The sequence below is a fragment of the Aythya ferina genome (genome assembly GCF_964211825.1).
Source record: "Aythya ferina genome assembly, chromosome: Z".
NCBI classification, from domain to species: Eukaryota; Metazoa; Chordata; class Aves; order Anseriformes; family Anatidae; genus Aythya; species Aythya ferina.
In genome coordinates this window covers 37632682-37654820 of record NC_140299.1, presented here as the reverse complement: position 1 = coordinate 37654820, position 22139 = coordinate 37632682, and the positions used below count along the sequence as shown (strand labels likewise).

Below are 22139 nucleotides of genomic sequence, written 5' to 3'. Positions count from 1 at the left end.
AGTATAGTTTTTGTCCAGCTAAACAGTGTTTTTCATCAAAATTCTCCTCCCTTTGTTTACTGTTTGTCGCGTTAAGGGGTGTAGCTGATTAACCGTTACGGGCCCGGTCAGATTCAGGTTACTGAACCAGTCGGACATTCACCAAAAACACATTAACCGTCTGGGGGTCCAGTCAGACATTCACCAAAAACGCATTAACGGCCTGGGGGTCCGTTCAGACATTCACCAAAAACGCATTAACCATCTGGGGGTCCGTTCGGACATTCACCAAAAATGCATTAACCGCCTGGGGGTCTGGTTAGATTCAGAACACTGAACTATCACGGATAACCACCCTCACCCTCGTTGCACTCAATGAGAGTTATCACAATGCAATCAAGTATGGTTTATTACAGCAACAGATAATCAGGTTCTTTTGGATTGCCGGCGATAGTGACTGTCTGCAAAAGCAAGTTAGTATGCATAAAATACACAGGTGTTATAGGTGTTATAGATGTTACAGGTGTTATAGATGTTATAGATGTTATAGGTGTTACAGATGTTATAGATGTTATAGATGTTACAGGTGTTACAGATGTTATAGATGTTACAGGTGTTACAGGTGTTTACAGATGTTACAGGTGCGCAGCCTAGAAATAAACGCGTTAAAAGGATCAAAGACTCTATAGAGGTTTATAAGCAAGTATTCAGATCTCACCCAAAGGCGTCCCAATGGGGGGGGAAGAGAGGCTCAGCCCGTCGACTGATCCCAAGAGTCAGGAGGTCCTAAGGATGTTGTCCTCGGGATGGTATCTCCCCTGACGGTGGTATCTTCCCTAACATCCCCTTTCTCTTGGGCCAATTTATATTATTTTCTATCTTTTAGGTGGAGCTTGAGTGGCTCTAGTCAAGCATATCTTAGTTATGATTGGTGTAAAGTTTTCCCGTCTCCGTTTAAAGTAATAGGCTCCGAGGAATTCAGAGCGCATGCTCAGTGAGGGGTGGTCGCACCTTGGAGGCGGGTAGCTTTTGGGATGGAGGTGTGTTTTGGTATTATAATGATATTATAATGAGCAAAAAGTACACTAGGGTACAGCATTTGTCAAAACATGACAGGTCTTTGGCTTAGGGTGGCAAAAAGTGCAGCTTTGTGCACAAGAACAATCGAGGTCCCATCTGATTACAGAGCCTAGCCGTGGTGTCTCCACTCCACTCTATGCTCCGTGCTGTTCCTTAGAGCTAGCACACCAAGTTTCCCCAGCGCGATAGCATCTAAGGCTGGGAGCCTAGGGAACGCTCAGATAAAGCAGTTATGCCCTACCCTGAAAGCCTCTTCAATGCTGTACCTTTTCCTTAAAAATGTGAATGTTAGTTTTATTTTCCTAGTTACTTCAGGCATTTACACCACACTGTTTCAGCTGAAAAGTTTAGTGAAAAGATCTCTCCTGCTGGTGTCTATCATTAGAAACAGCATAACAAAAATGAAGGAAAAAAAAAAAAAGTACATTACCACTATAAAAGGTGCAATTTTTTATTTTTTGTTTTTTTGTTTGTTTAGTGAGGATAACTATCATTATAGCTAGCACATGTGATGGAATACAGTAACACTAAATCCAGTGTTTCTGACATGGTGTCCCATTTGCACAGAAACAAAACAGTTTGAGCTGTGGTCCACATGAAGAGATGAATACTGGTCTTCAGCAATACAGATAGCATTCTGTGAATGGTCTGTCAGACTCCAGAGCAAAGAGACATCTTTGCTGAATCTACCTTTACGAGCTTCTCCCTGTTTCCCTGCAGCAGCCTGACTTCAGCATCACAAGTCTTTTTAACTAATTCTTAAGCTTGCTTAGACACTGATGTGCTGCATGCTCTTCAGGAAGGCTGTTTGCATTATGGCATATTCTTCCATATCCACACTTCATAAGCCTAGACATTTCCAGTCATGGTAAATTCAAAACGGTTTCAAAGACAGTTTGACAAAATTGTTTTTAAACTTTGCAGATGTTTTTCTCTCCCTCTTTCAGAATAAATCTAACAATGACCATAGCAACTCAAATTTATGAAGACATATTGCAGACATTGTCAATACCACTGCCTGGCTCCAAGGAAGCATGCACTATCTTCATGTTGTGGAAAGCCTAAATCCTAGTTGTACAGAAAACCTGATGGTCTTGAAATCTGTACTAAGATCCTGAATTGTGCTCAGTGTGTCTAGAAAATGAGTCCTAAATCCTCAAAAACCAAACTGGTCAAGGACAAAAACTGTTGAGAGTAGGAGATTACAGTCTCTTCTCTCTAATTCTAAGTATTGAAAACACATTCCAACTCTAGCCAACTTGTTTTATACTCTTTTAATAGTCATATCTGTATTGATGCTTTTCTCCTTTTCATCCAGAAAGAATAAAAGCATTAGACACTAAATAGTGGTGAAAATGGACCAGAAGTTTTCATTACATATAAGGGTTCTGTAGCAGATTTTTTGTTATGCAGCAGGACTACATTTAGTAGCAAAATGCCTAAGTATTTACATATATGCAAGTCTAAAAAGACAAGTCCTAAGGGTGGAGATTCAAAGAGGTGTTTGACTGCATATACTTAGGCGTTGCACTGAAGCCACAGTATTTTTCACAGCTAGCATTTGAACTAACAGATAGACCATTGCTTCACAGAGAAAGACCTAGTCTTACTTTCCCTCTAAATGACATTAGGTGACCACTTCAGAGAAAGTAGTAGAAAGAAATTTAGATGTAAGACCAAAGGGTGATTTTTCTGGGAAAATAATCCAACTCATCTCTGAAGTCCAGGTTCTACATGTGGCTGACATTCTAATCAGCAAATACTATCAATAAGATCAGGGAAATGAAGGAGAGGAGTGCAAAGACTCTTGTCAATAGAGTGAAGGAAGTATATCTTGTTTTTCTTATCAGTACATTCTAAATTTAAAGAACAAGTTATTGGTGAATTTCTAATTATGCCTCCCTGTGCCTCAAAAGATTCTTTGATGATGGTCGCTGTGTTATACAATGCCCCAGAGGAAAGTTTGAATTCAAAAGGCAATGTCATTTGTGCCATCATACCTGCCTGGACTGCAGTGGAAGTGAACCTAACAAATGCACCGCTTGTGGAACAGGTGAGAAAGATTTCTCCTTGCGGCTTTTCCCCCTTGATTGGCATCCAAGTTTCCTTTCTTCTCTGCTTTCAGGACCTGTTAGAGCCAGCAAAACAAGCAGTGCTTTTGCTACTTACCTGCCTTATAACTGCGTTTTAACCTTGAAGGGTTTTGGAGCTCAACTGTTTTTGTTTTTTTTTAAAGTGTAACAAAACATGGCTCTGCATTGTCATTGCATCTTTATGCTTCGCCCTTTGTGTATTTTGAATAGGAGCTATGATAATAGAAACAGAAACAGAAGCAAGTAAAATAAAGTCAGAAAATCTACACAAAAGCCTCTAGAAAAGAAAGTATCATGCCTACCTCCACCAGCCTCTACACAGTGTTTCACTGAGATGGAACAAACTTGTTGCAGGGAATCCAGGGTGCTCTCCAAAACATCTCCTTGGGGAAGACTAGGAAGCAAGCGTGGTGGCTTCCACCACCATGCCCCTACAGATGGACAAATAAGGTCTGAACAGTGTCTTTTTGACACTTTTTTATGGAGTTTATGTTGAGACTATGCCGTTAACTATGTAGTTGTTCCAAGAAGCAACCCCTGTTCTTGTGAAGCGCCATCAGTGTCTGAAGCATAAAATTGATTCCCTCTCACCTCTCTAATGCCTGATACATAAAGAACTCAAGAACAATTACATGCAAGTGACTGTAAGTGGTGTCAAATTATCTTGGAAATGAGTATTTAGAATTTAACTCTCAATTCATCTAAGAAAAATGAATATTTGCAAGCTTTTTCTAATGATTTGCAATGAATTCATAGCCTTCTTCCTTTTTTCTGCTTCTTCCAGTTCAGTCCAATTCTTTAAAGGCCCAGTCTTTGTTTAGTAATAAGTGTCCAGATTACAAGAAAACACTGGCATAACTCACATTAATTTAGTCATATTGATGAGACTGATGTTCTCACTTTGGGAACTGTGGCTGAGTAGATGAAGTTTCCAAATTGTGCTTTAGGCCCAATATGAGGAAGCAGTTTGTATAATTCTTGCTCAAGTTTCTCCCTGTGGTGGACAGCAATATAAATTTCTGTATTTCTATATCAAGCAGTGGAAACACCGATGAGAGTCACACTGAGAAAGCTAACAAAGATCACTCAAGATTCAGACATGAAAAGGAAAGGAATAAAGTCTGAATTGTTTTTAATTTTGTGGTGCAACAATCATTCCCTAACATAGCTGCTTTCCCTGCAGCGTCAGAAGTAAATTATGATACACAAATGCTTAGGGGGCTCTATAGATAAGTAATAAAATACACTTAGCACTATACTGTATGCAATTTAAACTGTAGGGTAGCTCATTAGAGAATTACCCACGTCACAGCACATGGCACATGGAGTTATAGGAGTTTCCACAGGTTTCATTGAGAAGTCAGCTCCCATACACTATAGAATGCTACTGTTCTGATAGCAAACAGAAGGACATTTACTATTCAGATTCAAATCTAAACATTTCCAGAGCTTAGCTGTGACTAGGGTGCAGATTAGACTTTAATGTATTATGGAAATACACTGATCCCTCTGAAAGGTGATGTGGGCAGATTTGTTTTCATAATGGTGATTTTACATCTATTTGTACAACACACTACAAGTACTTCTATGGTCACTGTAAGGGAATATTTGGAACCCGATAATGGAAATCTTGTGGTCCTTATTTGATTAGATTGATGGATATAGATAGTGATGGTTCACTAGCATAACATTTTTATGTCACAGATCTTCAGGTGTTTGGAAGATCAGAGATCCTGAAACTTCTGTACATTCAGTGTAAAACTGAGCAAATCTTGTAGTCTGCATTCAATGTTAATTAACATCAGATGAAGCACTGGTGGATTAATAATGCTGCTTCTTCTGTTAAAATGCCCTCTGCTGCTTTCTTTTCCCTGTTTGTCGGCCACACAGATAGACGAGGGATGGAACGTTTTCTGTACCAAGGGGAGTGCAAAGAGAGCTGTCCTCCAGGTCACTACCATTCAAAGAACACCTGTGTCCCGTGCTCTGGACACTGTGAGGTTTGCCTGGACTCCAGACACTGCAAAAAATGTTACAGAGGATATTACCTTACCCAAAATGTATGTCAGAAACATAGCTGCAGAAAAGGTAAGCATCCTTCAGTGATTATATTCTATGTATTAGAACAAAAACTCTATTTAATCCATTACAGAAAAGTGGTTAAACATTTTGGTTTCTGTTCTGAAATACACAATCACACCTGAACCTGAGCTCCTTTAACTCCAGCTCTAATTCTCTTCTAATGTTGTGTTAATGCAAAATAGGAATACTCTCCTCTAATTGAATGGGGTTACACAAGAACAAATGAGAAAAGAAATTGGTCTGTATCTTTCTCCTTTTGGGATTTGCATAAAGCATAATTCTATGAGCCTTCAAATGTTGGCTTTCTATTATCTAGGATTAACCATAATTAAGTGACTTTCAAAACAGGTGAAGTGGAAGATCCTGACTCTGAAGATTGCATACCTTGTTCAGAAGGATGCCAGAACTGCCAATTGGGTAAGTAGCCCTATTACAAACCTTTCTCCTTATTCTTCAGTTAGGGAGTAATTATTTCTCCTTCCTCTCTTGCTGTTGGCCTGTGAGCAATTAACCACTGCTGTATTCTCTCACCAGATAAGTTGCACTTTCCTCAGTGTATTTATTTTTTAACACCAACTATAAATTCTATCACCAGCATAAATAAGAATAAGGTTTTGTGTTAATTTAACTAATTAACTTTGCAGCACATACTACTTTTTCTTTCTACCAGACTTCTGCTGTAATACACCATACTATAAAACCAACAACTCTAGTGACCAGCCATTTTGTAAAAGTACAATCTAGCCTAATACTTTTGTCTATACCTACTTTTCTAGCTTTCTACTATACCTGTAGCTTCCTATATCGGTGAATGAATAGGTGGCAGGATCAAGATCGAGGACCAAGATTACAACTACACTGTTGTCCTTTTTGTATGGTGTGGTATCCGTGGTATCCAGCTTCCTATCAGCTGGGTGCTTGGTTGTGGAAAGAAAAAAAGAAAAAAAGAAAAAAAGAAAAGAAAAAGAAAAGGGAAAGAATATATTCCAATACCAATTTTCATTGTTGTTATCAGATGGTACTTTCCTAGGCTATGTTAATATTTTTGGTGCCTTCATGACTCTTGTGGCTTAAAATCCATTTTATCTTTCCTGCAACAATTTACTGCTAATCTTGGGTTTGAGCTAGTGCAGAACACCCTATGAATAGCAAACTCTCTTAAAAATAGGCATTGCTAGTAACTCAGGGACAGACTTTATTTGATTGTGAACTTAATAAGACTGCATCAGGAAACTTCAAGACCTTTCACTGGAGTACAGAGAAAGAAGTTATACTCATTTAAAATACTTACCTCTATCCTCAGAACATCGTCCTGTAAATCGTCTCCTAAATATTAGTCATAATATTAATCAGTCATAATATCCACTACATAGTTACTCCCAGGTTATTGCACTCAGAATTCTAATTTTAAAAACTGTTTTTCAAAAGCTTCAAAGATCAACAGAATGGATAAAAGTAAAACAAAGACTGAGTAAACTTCCAGTGCTTAGTGAAGTCAGAAGTATTAGGATGCCAGAGCCTGGTAAGGGGCATGTTGTTAAGAAAACTCCTTGACAGTTACGATGCATATATTATTGAGAGTTTAAATAGGTTGGTTTAATGTTAGCTCTACTTAGAACAGAAACAGCAGTGGTATAAAAGATTCCAAACAGATTTTGCAAATTACCATGTGTTCCTGAAATAAAGCATGACCTATAAAATTCAAGATTAAAATGAATCAGGTAGAGATGCCATTTGTTCATTTCTGCTCTTAATAGTCATTGAGATTTCTGGTATATCAATACCAATTCATAGATAAGATGAGGACAGTAATAGCTTTCTCATGTCTTATCAGAAAATTGACATATTTAGAGATTTCTGTAAAAAGAAACAGCTGAACTGCCTGTCTCTTAGAAAATAGAAGTGGATTATTTTGAAAGCTGTAAAGAAATTACACTGCCATAAAAATAATTAAAATTAGTAAAATTTCAAGTTGAGGAAATATGGAATGTGATATATTTCTTTTCACGTCGTTATGGCCTTTCTGCACAATGTCTTCTTAAAATTAAGAGAATATTGCACAATTTTAAAGTCTCTCTTTGTCTTATCTTCCATTCAGCAGCACTGAGGAATTTAATCTCAGTAAAAACTGTAGAGCAGGAGTAGAAAAACATTCCAGTGCAATGAACGTTTCTTTCAGAAGTGCAGCAGGAAGCTCTGGGGAATGCTTTATTAAAAAGGAGAGAGAAGGAGAGAAAGGAAGCTAAATGTAATGATCACAGCAATTGGAATCAAAATTATACAGTTCACAGACCAAAAAGTAGTTATTCATATACAAATACAAATTCATTTCATGCATACTTATGTATCTGCAAACATCTCAAGACCATTCTCTCACAAAAATAAATAAATAAATAAATAAATAAATAAATAAATAAATAAATAAATTGTCAGGCACCTGCTCTTTCTGAAGTGCTTTGAGATTTTTTGATACATACTGTAAGAGAAAAAAATATCTTCTTCAGTTTATGCTTAGTCTAAGGAATCTTTAAAACTGACAGATACCATTCTGCCTGCAGACAGTCAAGTTCTGGAATATGTTACGAGAAAATTACCTTAGATGTCACTAACCCCCAGAGGACCTATGGCTTTGTACATTGTGCCAAAGAAATAGCTATGCACAGAATCACACAGAATCACAGAATTTCTAGGTTGGAAGAGACCTCAAGATCATCGAGTCCAACCTCTGACCTAACGCTAACAGTCCCCACTAAACCATATCCCTAAGCTCTACATCTAAACGTCTTTTGAAGACCTCCAGGGATGGTGACTCCACCACTTCCCTGGGCAGCCTGTTCAAATGCCTCACAACCCTTTTGGTAAAGAAGTTCTTCCTAACATCTAACCTAAAACTCCTGTGGCGCAACTTTAGCCCATTCCCCCTCGTCCTGTCACCAGGCACGTGGGAGAACAGACCAACCCCCACCTCGCTACAGCCTCCCTTGAGGTACCTGTAGAGTGCACTGCGGGGTTCACCTCCCTACCTTCTTCTGCCCACTCCTGAACACTTCTGACTGTGACTGCTGCCATCTAGCCCAACTGGCATGTTCAAATACATCACATCCCATGAAATCTGAAAGGCAGAGTCTTGCACAGGCATTGAAATCAGAAGTGAGAGCTAACAACAAGTCAAGCCTATAGGGGACAAGTAAGCACAAACACAGAATTGGACAAAGTGCCTCAGAAAGTGTTCTGAATAAATTTCAAGTCCACACTGTCAAGATTATGTTTGTGGCTTTGCTACCTCAGGTCTGGTAGCCTAGTTTGGGACACTGAGCCTACTTTCTGGACCTGTAGTCCAGAACCTGGATCTGGACTTATTGCTCCCTCTCATTCAGAGAGATCCACAGGAAATTCAGGTCTTCACCACCCCTGACCATCAAGCCATGACTAAATGTAAATGACTTGTGTTCTGGTGGACACCAGAAAGCACCATAAAGACTATAAAATAAAATCCAGTTTCCTCAACAGAGTCATCATTTGAAAAGGAAAGTTTTGCTGACACAACGCCATTAGAGAGGAGAGTTTTCTGTGTGCTGTTACAGGAGTTACACTCCACCCTTCAGCACAAGTTCTCTCACTCCCATATTAAGATCACCTCGGAATCTTGTCCATAGCTTCTCCAAAGCCTTAAAACTGTAATGAGAATCAGGAAATTTCTTCAGAGTCAACCTTATCTTTTTTAAAAAGCAGTCAGCTATAATCCCACTTAGGACAAGAGAAAAGTGCTAAGGTAAAACTGTAGAGTTTGAGCCATTTAATGTAATTATTTTAAAAGAATTCCAGAGTCAGTACAATACAAGAACATAACAATGCTGGCTGTTATGTGCTGTGCCTAAAATACAACACATGGAACGGTGTATTCTAAAATGCAACACATGGAACAGAGTGTTCTTTCAACCACTTTCATCTCTCTTTCTAATAATACAAATTGTGTTTGCCCTTTTGCACCTGCATAATATATAGACACAATATATGAGTACTTATGAAGATGAAAAATTATGAACTTCCTTGATATGCGATATCTACTGACTTGTATATGTATATTTCAGAAGCAGAAACCACCACACCACTAACCAATAATGCTAAATATGAGCACCTAGTTTATTACAAAGCTAAATATTTGAAGACAGAGAGCTCAAGTGTATCATTGATAAATTCATAGCGATCAACTGAAGGATAGTTCTTCCTCTCAAGAGAGACTGCAAAAGTCAGGTTTTGACCCAATTTGTTTTCCTTTCAGACTTTGTCCTCCCATGTAGCCACATATTCCTGATCCAATTCCTGCTCAACTATTTGCTGATTCACTTCCACTCACCTCACCGGACTTGTGAAAGTATAACTTGTTATGATATGAATACTTCTTAAGGTTTCTTGGAGATTACCTCATCTCTGTGTAACAAAACTCCTCGTATTCCATTGCCTTCTGACCCTCCCAGTTTTCTGCAGAGAGCAGCACAAAGTGGTTCTTGCAACCTTTGCATCAGGACTGTTTTCAAAGGCTAACACAGAATAAAGTGTTTTTCAGTGCAAGTGTTCAGTGGTGCAGATAAGGATGTTCAGAATAGCAATCACACTTTTCTCCTTATGAGATACCTTGCAACAATATAAACAGCAAGAAAGCACAAGAAACAGCAGCTCTGAGAATAAAAGCCTATAAAACAGGCATTCAGGCCCAAGTGTGACTCTTCATTTTAACAATGTAAAGCCTCAGCAACTCTCAAAGTTCATCCAGAACTTAACTATTTTGTTTGGCCTGGGCTACAAGGGAACAAACATACAGCTGTATAGGCAGAGGCAGACAGAAAGACATGTAAATGTTCCACAAGTTCTATCACACAGAGTAAGATGTGTAAGGTATTGTGAGTGAGAGAAAAGGTATCTGGAGGAGATTTAAAGAACATATGAGACAGTTAAAGTGTAGCACTTTAACTCACAGGTACAGATTGGGATTCTGGCAGTTGTGCTCATGATTAATGAGTGAAAAATGATCTGGTTCCCATAGCAACATAAGTAGCACAAAGAAAAACTTCATTTCTTCAAACCTTCCCTGATGATGAATAGACCACAGATTTCAAAATACCAGAGAAAATTATGATAAGGATTCTTTCTTATCTCAGAGTAAATCTTCCTCAAAAGGTTAATCATGCAGGATGGGCTTTAGATTTGCAGATAATAGGACTTGTTTCCTCAGATTTTTGGAGTGAGAATATGCAATCTGTGCAAAAAGAATGTCCAAAAAGATCTGGAACAGTTCTTTAATTTTCAGTATGGAGATTTCAGTGTAGGCAGAACATTACATTAAAGGATGTTGTCTTTCCCAAAGTATAGGTAGAAGGTAATTTCCTTGCACAATAAAGATATGGGACATTTGCACTAAAAATAAATATATAAAAAAGCTGTCTTTGAAATTTTATTTTTCTCAGAAAACAAAACAAAACAAAACTTATTTGGCAAAATCCAGGCCTGGAAATCAATGGAAGAAATTAAGACATAAGATTGAACCATGAGGTTTGTGAACACAGGCATGCAGCCTGCTTGGATTCTTACTAGTAGCACAGATGATTCCTCTATAAATAGTAAGAGTTTTTGAGTAATTAAATAATTAAGTAAACAATTAAGAGTAATTGTCTTGGTACTGAATTTTGACAACCCAGCCCCCATATTTCTTGAAAAATATTATTTCACTGACTGAAAAGCAGAATTGTGATATCTGATTATCAAACAATAAAAAAAAAATAGTCTGCAGGAACCTATTAATTTTCTAGAACCATCTCATTATTCTGATGTTAAGATGATGTTCGTCATTACATTTGTAATGTCTGTAATCTGTTTAGCTCTTTAAGGTATTAATACTCCAGATTTCAGTTTAGAGCTATGTGTAATAACAGCATGGAAGAACAATACTGGTGTTAGATCAAAAGTTCATGTAGCTCTGTAATCAGTGGTGAAACAATGAACATACTGTTAGAATTACAAAGACAAAGAAAGTATATATTGCTAGTCCTTCAACAATCTAAAGTTCAGGAGCTTTGTTAATCAAATCAGTAAAGAACTGTTTTCTGCTGAATAATTCTGCTGGAATAACTGCAGAACAAATATAGTAAAACAAAATAAAATCTAACCATTTCAAGCAACTCTACCTCAATATGTACTTGTTTCAACTACTTGGGTTTGCAGAATGCCATGACCTTTCAAATAGGGAATTGTGTTTAAAGAACAATTTATTGACTGGAACAGTGCAAATGAGGATTATCTGCATACAGGGAAGATGTTTTCTCTATGATTCCTGCCTGCATACATTTTTTTTCTTTTGTTGTTGTTGGTGGTGGTTGGTTGGTTGGTTGTTTTTAATCAGTGGGTCAAAGGAATCCAGCTGTTCAAATTAGTGGCAAAAACTGCATTGATATCTGTGGTGCAAAGCTAGGATGTCTGGCCCACAGTCTGCATTCCAGCACCCTTCAGGTAGTGCTACTCACCCAGAAGAATTACCTGTGTAGTAAGAAACAATTCAAAGATAAGTGACAATCTTGGTCTGTTCCACAAATGCATCTCAACACACAGAAAGGTCATTTTTTGTAATAGCTATTATATTGCTTAAAAACCTTCACATCAAGATTTACACACATGGAGAAGATGGTCAGAAGAGTAAAAAAGCAAAAGATAATGCATCAGCTGAGTGCTGGAATAAACTCTAAGAAAAATAAATCAAACACCCTCACTTAATTGTTAGATACTACTGCCTATGTCTTTATTTCATTTCTCGTGAAGTTTGCATAACTTTAATTTTAACAGGAATATGAATGAAACACTCATTCTTCTTTTTAGCCCTGTAAGTAATAATTTCTCTGGTTGCTATCATATTTTAGAGCTTCATCTAAGGTGTAAATCTCTCCTCAGCATTGGTCCACTACATGTGTTTACAGACAAGAGTACTCCAACCAGACATACACATTTTAAAACTAGTTTGTTAAATTTTCTGTTCCTTGAAGGTTCACATCATTTTCCCTCAGTGAAATCTCTCCCAAAATATAATGTGTTTATTAATGAACATACAAACAAATTTTGACGTGTTTTTCAACACTTAACTTCCATCATATAAACCATGGAGCTATTTCATGTAATGCATGTCATAATGCATTATATAATTGCTTTCATTTCATCTTATCTGCAGATCACTACTGCTTTTAACTACAGCATATTAAAATCCTCAATATGTGTCTTCCCCTTTATTTTTTCAATGAAAAGCAGTAACAGCAAATGAAATTATTTCTCTTTTAGAATAATATAATTGAGATTAGAGCTTATGATTTTTTTAAGTTAACCAGCTTTCCAACAAGAATAACAATCAAAATATTTTCTGCTTTCACTATCCTCATTTTTTTACTAACTAAAGGTAGGTTACATTTTAAACAATAAAAGTTATGAAAAGAAATAGAGGTAATTTTTGTAAAAGGATCAGGAGGTTTTGAAAACAAAAAGGTGAAAAATATTTTTCCTTCTTTGACTTAAAAATGAACGTATTTTTAATTCATTCATCGTGATCAAACCAAAGTTATAGCTTTTGGCCAAAGCAAATAATGATGACCTTTTTTCCCATTTAAGTCTCACTGACTACAGAATCCAGCTTACTCCATGGTTAAAATTATCATTCTCACCTTTCTTCCTCTTCCTGGTAATATGACTTGTCAAATGAATTATATGTTATAATTAAGAAAGAAAACTAAGCAAATTTACTGACAAAACTCCTAAAAAGAAAAAGAATTGGAGGAAAAAAATAAAATAGAAAGAATGAAACTGACAAAAAAAATAAGTTTTCACGCACAAAGTAGAAGATTCAAATCACAGTTCTGGGTTCCAGAAAAGAAATCTCCCTTATTTGCATGACTTACTGAAATCAGAATTTTCACCTAGGCTTATGTCTAGTCCAAATCCCATTGTGGTTGGATTGTACATTTCAGTTATTTTAATTGAGAACCCATAAAACTAAATCAAAAATGGTCTAGAGGTAGTTAAAATATGTAATTACACTTGTTGGTTATGTATTACCATTTATAGTTTTGTTTGCTTTTTTTTTTTTTTTTTTTTTTTTACATTATTTTAAATTATTGTTCAGAGGAATGTAAATGGAAAATAAAATCTAGCAGTAACTGCTGAAATTAAACAATTACTACAGGCTGGCCCTTAAAGAAAAACTGCAATGTAATATAAAATCATTTTCATTCATTACATTTAATTAAACTGGAAAAGAAAGGTAAACCAGGCATCAAGTCCCAGGCACAGAATATCCTCAGCTTCTTCTGAGTGCAAAAGGAGTTAAGTGTTTTCAGCACATTCTAGGCTGAGCCAATAAATACTTCAAAATATTTAATTAAAAAAAAAAAAAAGTTCATAAATGAATCAGAAAGCTAAAAGAAAAGTTATGATCTAAATACAGATACTGCAAAATATACCCATGCACTTAGTTTCAACTCACAGCTTTATTGTATACATCAGATAAAGTTAAACATGCATACCAGTCATTGCAAGATCTGGATCTCGACAAGACACTTTGATTAAGGCCAGCGCAAAAGTACAGTAGGCTAACCACACAATGTTTCCAGAATTAGGATCTGTCTAAATATTGTGAACTCTGAGATACAGTGAAACAGTGACAGGGATTTTCAAAAATGGTCTGGAGCTCATTTTTACTATGGATTTATGCAGTAAATATTTCATTAAGCCTCTAAGGTAATACTACAAAAATCACCTGCAGTGTTCCTATACTTTCAAACAAAAGAACAAAAGTGCCCTTCCGGCAAAGCAATGCAATGCTTGTAACACTAATGCCCATACTCCCTCATGAAGTAGGGAAAAAAAAAACACCACCACCACCGAAAAAAAAAAAAAAAAAAAAAAAAAAAAAAAAAAAAAAAGCCAACAATGTACCACTAATTTTGTACAAATCAGATAGCTTAAAGAAAAAGTAACTCTCTGTCCTTTGACCGTTATTTAGTCTTTGCATGTCCGTTTTCTAAATTAGAACAGAGCTCTGCTACAAATATATTGTACTTATGAGAGGTGGGCTGCAAGGGAGGGTACAGGACAATCACTGTAGTACAGAAAAGGAAAGGAACAAAATTACTTTTTCTATGAACTCCAGATGATCTTTACTTATCTAAGAAAGCTACAATAAAAACAGAAAGTCACAGAGGATTTTGGTTGTATCTGAGGCTGTATATTTTAAAATTGGTTGAATCCTGTTTCCAGTGCTATCAAGATTAATTTTGTTTCTGTATTCAAAGTGTGGGTGAGACTCAACACAATGGAAATCAATGCAAATGGAAACTATTGTGTGTAGATAAAATATTAGCAGTTCTCATGACAATAAATCTTTTAGAGTATGATATATCTATCAACCCATTTCATGCCACAGAAATCTAGTTGTTTCATGGGCAATTGAACTCTAAGTGAGTATAGGATGAGCAAGCTGACTTCAGCCCCAACAGATATTTATTACTGCTAGTCCAAGAACAGATTGTGGCAGATTTTCAAGGAGTCACTGCCGAGGAACTGTATGGTAATATCCTTAAAATTCCCTAGATAATTCATTCTTAAAATTTGTTTCCAAGATTTTGGAAACATAGCATGTATTAAACATCGAATTTGCTATTGAAGGAATACTTACTTATATAGTTAGCTTTCTCTCTGCTTGCTTTCAGATAGCTTCCCTCATTGTATTCCTTTCTAAACTATTGCATTATTCCTCAACAGTTTAAACTCAAAAAACTAAGATTATATATAAGAGGTGGTAGAGCTTCCATTTAGTGGGTATGTGTGTAAAAGAAACGGCGATGTTCAGTAAAAGCTGATAAATAATATAGGAGACAAATATGCTTGGGATTTAGGCTTCACAATCCCAATGGCTGTATGTTTAAATACCAGATTAGACTATGGGCTGGTCTTGACATGAGTAAGAGACATAACAAGAACATGTATGTTCCTTGACACTGTAACCTCAAATGCACTCTGAATGACAGAAAAAACATATCTTGAAATTTTCAGAAAGCTCATGATTTCTAATCAGAAAGCCAGACGTATGCCCCCTGCAATTCTTCACTGTTTTAAAAGTTTATTGGATAATAAATCAGAAACTGTAAAATTTCTTCATTCCGTTTTAACTCCTGACTATGTACTGGAATCATAAAAGAGACAGATGTATAACTTTATACAAAGCTATCTGCAGCAATAAGCAAACAAATTCCTGATACCTGCCATGGTTAGACTGGCATTAACAACCCATGAGTGCTCTTTCACCATCTGAGTAGCATACTACACATGAGGCCCGTGGGTAACACATTATGCTACTCACTCAGAAACAATCTAGAAAATTCAGAGTCCCCCTGGTTTTGTCATCAGAAAGGTCAACAAAAAAAAAAAATATTTTTTTCATTATTGCTGGAAACTTAAATGAGACAAAATTTTCACCATGTTTGCTTTGCTTCTATAACTTCCTGAGATTTTCATTTTTCAAAATTATTAAGGAATTTGTTTGGTTTTGTCCCTCCTCCAAAATCTTAGGTTTGAAGAAAGACAGTGCATTCCCAAGTGAAATACAGCAAACTAGGTATTACTATATTTTTGGCTTTCCAATAGGTTTTTTCTTTCTGCAATTTTGCCTATGCTTTTGTGTTAGCAGCAGGGTGCAAGAAGGTTCTGAGTGAGTAGGCACCTTCTAGATGTTTGTGAAACCTTCTTTTTTTCTTTTCCCCTCTCATGCATTCTAGTGCATTTTCCCCAACAATCATCCCCAATCATGCATTTTCCCCAACATGCATTCTAGTCTGAAATATTAACAAACTATTTTTACTCATTAATTTCTAGATGTTTTCTCTCAGACCCTAAACCAGCTTTAAATGCAGTTGTCTTCAATTATGATTAAAAATAAATAAAAAATAAATAAATAAAATAGTATCTCATTAACAGAATTCCTGGACGAACTGAAAGTATTTCATCTGGAAGTAACAGAGGGCTTCATAGAAAATATTTTCATATTTTAAGAGTATTTCTTCTTTTAACATAAAACCTAATCCAAAGAACACTAGATTGTGTGATTGTTGTTTCTGATTGTGCTCTAAACAGCAAACAGAATATTTTCACAGATTTGCAACATTTCTGGGAAAAGTTTTACACCTCATAAATAAATTGCTGGAACTACTTACAAAACCAAATGCAAGTTGCCTAATAAGGTTGCATGTGTAAAGTGTGATTTATTGTATACGAAATTCAAATAGACTCAGTGAAAATTTTGTCTTGTGAGTACTATTAATATCAAAAATAATTTCTAGACATTTCATAGTTTAAAAATACATTGGCCAGGTTGTTCCATTTCCTTCTACTCTGTTCCATTTGGGATACTTGAATAAGGTAAAAGAAACTGAAAGCTAACAGAAGATACTGGAAGGTTACAGAAAATACTCTTCCATTCATGTGGGCATAAAGCCATATCCATCATTTTAACAGCTTTAAGAATTGTAAAGCACTTTTTTTGTTCATTTTTCATTATTGCTGGAAGTTTTTGAATGCAAAAACTAATTTTATTAAAAAGTTTAATAAAAAGCTTTGCCCTCCCCATTATATAGAAAAGTGTTGGTCTAACTTTTAAGATGAAATTATTGGTTACATATTTTTTAAAAGTTTGCTTTTAGACATGCAAAAAATGAACAAATAGTTTGAAACTACAGATTTGGATACTTCACGGTCTCCTTGTATTACAAGTTACACTTTTTGTCTAACTTGAGCTCCTGGGAAGATTCTGCTGTTCAGAACAACATTTCTTAATTACTCATCAATTCCTAGGTGATTTGCGCTCAAAAATAAGACTCAAAGTCACTGAAAACAAACAAACAAATACAAAACTAGAACTTACTTGTGGAGGAGCTTGCTTCCAAAAAAATGTAAGTGGAGATTCAGAGAAAATCATGTTATAATTATGACTATATTGATTTTAATGTAAGAATTTTTAACATAAAAATGGTGTCACAATGCAGCCTTTTAACATTCTCATTCTATCTCTGAATATTATTTACATAATTTCACATTTTTAATTTCAGATGACCCAAGAATCTGCATGGCATGCGTTCAGAACTACTACATGTGAGTATAGCTCTTTATGCCTCTACATTTTTTTCTGATGCAAAAATGTGTGCTTCACCACATAAACTGTGCTGTTTATGTTGTCCCACTTCTTTTAAGTATTGCCTATCTGAGAACAGTAACTTTGAGAAAAGCTTGGGAAATGGTGAAAAAACAGCCAATCATACAGTATAAAGATCATTTAAACCTTATGGACTGATTTGATCTTTATAAAGAGAGGTATATTGAACAGAAAGTGTATACAAGTTAATAAGTGCCTCTGGGTTTGGAACTAGTACACTCTTAGTATATTGTGCCCAATTCTGGTATTTACAGTTCAGCAAGCACTTAAAAATTTAAGGAGGTTAAGGAAAGAAAAAAAAAAAAAAAAAGTTTAACTTAACTAGAGGGAAAGGAAGAACACTACTGCTTTTCAAATAGAGTATCAAGAGAGATCTCTTTAATGATTACTGTGATAGAATAAATGTTGAAAAGACTGTGAGCTGTAGCACTGGATTATACATTTTCACAAGTGGTCATCTCTTTTGACCCACAATATAGTAATTTAAGCAAGCATTCATTTTTGTGTATACACTTAAAAAAATCAAAGTTGCTATACTTAAGAATGCTGATATTAGGAAACAAGACTTACTAAAATTGAAGAGCTAACCACAAATGCACTTCAAATAATTCAAATAATTTCTGTTCATTGGGATGAGAAAAGAGATTTGCCATTATCATGCCTAGAAGCAGACAGAAAACAAACTCATTAACCTCAAAAGGAATTTACCATTTATGTTTACTTTACCTTATAGGTATAAGCAGCGTTGCTATAAATACTGCCCAGAAAATACCTACAGAGATGAAAGTTCACTGCAGTGTAGACAATGTCCTAGCAACTGTGATAGCTGTGACAAGGATAAGTGTAACGTGTGTAAGGAAGGTTTTTATCTCTCAGGTAAGCAAAGCAACAAGTATGGCATATACCTGGAAGTATCTTAGATATTTCCTTTTTAGTCTGGATTCAAATTCTCAAATTCACAACTCTCCTATGGCAAACAGGAGAGGCTGGAGGGATTCACTTCGCAGAATCAGGTCCTTTGCTTTAACATAAGATGCCATTTGTTTCAAAAACTCCAAATATTTGACACTAACTATCCACTAGCTTGGGAGGGTATTTTTTTCTTGTATTGTTTTATTTTAATGCATTATCACACTTTCAGTCAAATTAAAAAAAAAAAAAAAAAATCAATTTGATTCAGACTGTGTGACAGGAGAGGCTTTTATCTCACAGAAGAACACAAACATTTCCTTGCTATTTTTAGGTGTACTTTTACTTTGACTTTAAGGTCCACGTAATGAGCCTCAAGCATTTTCAACATAATTTAGTTAAACCACAAAGTTTCACCTCAGATTCACACAAGACTCAGAATCTCTTAACTGTATTAGGAAGCCATGAATCAAGCAGGTCTGGCTCAGACATAATACCAAATAGGAACCACAGGAAATCTTGAGGTTACGGTGTTCTTGTGCATTGCCTACTCCATGTGCAAAACAGAGGACTAAAAAAACATCACATGCATGGAAAACTCTGTGGTCACAACCTGAGGTGATATGGTGGTCTATTTTTCTTTTAATGGAGATTGAAGAAAACAAAACAAAAATAAACAAAAACAAACAAACAAACAAACAAACAAAAAACAGTCTAACAACGTCTAAGGGCTTTGCTACAGTATACAGATGTTTAAGCTGAATCAGGCTTGCCTGAGTTTAGCTTTATATTCACCAGCAATTGGAGATTCAGCCAAACCTGAATTCTGGAATTCTGGACTTAGGTTTTATAGAGGGCCAATATAAAAACTGGGATTTAACCAGAGAACTTTATTCAAGAACTTGGACTCCTATAAGATATGTATTTACAGGATATAAAATATGGATGAAAACCTACCTGAGATACCAATTTCAGTGCAGATTGGTTAGAAGAGTTTATGAGCATTGTGTTTATGAGCTGAGCCGAATTTAGGGTTCACATTAAAAATGTTGTTTTGATATCTAAAAAAAGTTTCATAAATTCTTATATATTATTTGTTTGTCTTAAACTTCCTTGTTGAAGACAGAGAGGTCTACTGGAGAGGTATCTTCTTGTCATGTTTAGCAGTTGACACCGTGATGTTAGATTGTGTTTCTGTTGCAGGTGACACATGTGTGACTGAGTGTGGAGAAGGCTTCTTCAATGATGACATGTTTAGAGAATGTGAACCGTGCCATAGGAGCTGCAAAACCTGTGTTGGGTATAGCTACAAGAACTGCACTGGGTGCAAAAAAGATTTCCAGCTGTCTCATGGAGAGTGCCTGAATCCAAGAAATTATCAACCCACTGGGAAATTCTGGGATGGTAAGTGGCAAGAGACCCCTGAATCTTTTCTGTTTCTCTGAAGACTACTAAGAACTTTAGAAAGAGGACATCAAGATCATGCAGTCTCAGTGAAAATACATTTTCATCAGTACATCAAATGTAGTGACTAAAAACATTGCTTTGATCACAGACTGAAATTTATCTCCTTGCAAAGTGCATAACATTTTATTATAATTTCTGTGTTCCTTATCTAAAATACGGGGAGTTATTTTATCTGGATAGGAAAGAGTTTAAAAGATATCATATTTTAAAAAGATAAAAATTATAAAAGATAGGGAACTGTGAGTTCCTATACTGGGAGACATATAGGTTATGTTTCAGAACAGCTATCTGGCCATTGATTCTCTACACATTAGTGAATGTAAGTTGAAGGAAACTAGAAAGAATCAAATGTGTGTGTGTAATGCATATTTAACAGCAATATTCCTTCTTTTCAATCCTCTTACTACATAGACATGCACCACTAAGAGATTGAACACAGAATGTAAAACTGCATTATGAGTTCTTGTCCTACTTCAGCTGTTTCCATGCTTTCACAAAATTATCAGTTCTTTCTTAGTTAGCTTGTCTATAGAATGAGAAAACTACTATTTTCTTCTCAAATAAAATAATGTAATTGGAAGGAAAATGCTTGTGAAAATAAAAGCTGTTGATGAGGATGATTTGTACTATTTTTTAAATTATTTTCCTTTATTAAAGCATCTGCAAGTGCATTCCATTGCAGTCATCTATTTCTTCTTATGAAAGCATTAAATGAAAAGACAATTGTACAGCGTTTGTCATTCCTATTATATAAGTTATAGAAAGTACAATTGAATGGGTTACGTTACCCAATGAGGCCTTGCTAATGTGTGAATTTATCACCCAGCATGCAAATTAAAACTCTTTTGAGAGTAAATTAATTATTTTTAAGTGAAACTTTGTGCACCACATTGAATCTTGACAGGCTTGCAAGTGACACCTTAAAATGGTAGGTACACCATACCCGCCAACAGAGAGTAAAATTTCCACCACAGTTTCAATATCTATTTGTCTGATCACTGTAAAGAAAGAGAAAAGTCACCAACGCAATCCTTTCACTTTTTACAGTCATAAGACATCAGCTGGAATAATAGGTTCAGTTTGGGGCACAATGTTTAAAGAAAGAAGTGGGTCAATATATCAGGAAACAGTGAGGAATAACAGAAGTCTACCGAAAAATAATGTGTATATATGTATGTATATGTGTATATATGTATATATATATGTGTATGTGCATATATATTTAAAATTAGAAACTCAGACAAATGAGGCCCTTGGGACTGAATGGGGAGGCCAAAAGGAACACAGCCATAAAGAAGAGTGGAACGGATCAGGTCTATTTATGTGCAGTAAACAGGACTTAAAATGGCCAAAAGGAGATTAGATTGGCCTTGGAAAAAAATGAGACTTCCAAATGGAATGAATAATGGAGTAAAAGTGGACTCTGTGAGGACATTTGGGAATTTCCATCACTACAGGTCCTTAAGAACAGATAAAAAACATCTGACAGGGTGGTTATTGAGTAGAGTGAGAGACTATCTTACTTATGGTCCCTTCCAGATTTATTTTTCTATCTAATACAATTTTTCTTCTGATTCTTATGCCTTTATTTGACTCAAACACTTCAAAGAATGGCTATCCTTAGATCTCTATGGCCTTGAATTAAAAATTAATATATTGTTAAAAAAATAAAAGAAATTAAAAAAAAAATAAATTAAAAAAGAGTGAGAGAAAGAAAAAAATATATATATTGACCATTTCTAGTCATTGCTTATCTATGGAGAAATGTTGCATCGAAAACAACATTTCTTCACATTAGAAAAAGATCAGAGAGATCTAGAAAGGAGAAATATTAATAAAAAGTTGGTTTCCTCCATGCATTTCATTGTGTTTCATCCAGATAGGTATTTTCCCAATCTGAGATGCTCTGAAACTGTCATGGAAAGAACACATCTGTGGTTTGGTCTAGCTATTGGTCTAGATACTTCTAACACTATTAGATAAGGTGATTCATTGTCAGCTGTTTTCTTTTGATCAAGCAGCTGATGGCAGGTCTCTACACAGCTTTACTGTACAGTTGAAACATTTAATCTCCATCTTGCCTATTATTTCATTTTCTCTCCAATAGTTAAAGCAAAACTTACTTAGGGGCATTCTGTACCTCAAGATATATCTCTCTCTGAGCTGTACTGGCTTGAGCATTAATGACTGATCCAAAGCCACATGTTCCCTGATGTAGTTGGTGACAGGAGTCCAGGAAACCTTTCACTTTCTCTTAGGTAGACTCTGGCTGGAGTATTTTCACTTTCTCTTAG

At 35.7% G+C, this 22139-nt stretch overlaps 1 protein-coding gene across 1 annotated transcript in view; it reads left to right on the top strand.

Annotated features, from left to right (window-relative positions):
- PCSK5 (proprotein convertase subtilisin/kexin type 5) overlaps positions 1-22139 on the top strand; it is a 256873-nt gene that overhangs the window by 212505 nt on the left and 22229 nt on the right. The window contains exons 22-27 of the mRNA XM_084504938.1: positions 2976-3112; positions 5043-5240; positions 5583-5651; positions 17366-17408; positions 18203-18345; positions 19582-19782. Of these exons, the coding sequence (XP_084361064.1) occupies positions 2976-3112; positions 5043-5240; positions 5583-5651; positions 17366-17408; positions 18203-18345; positions 19582-19782 (791 nt within the window). The remainder of the gene's footprint in view (positions 1-2975; positions 3113-5042; positions 5241-5582; positions 5652-17365; positions 17409-18202; positions 18346-19581; positions 19783-22139) is intronic.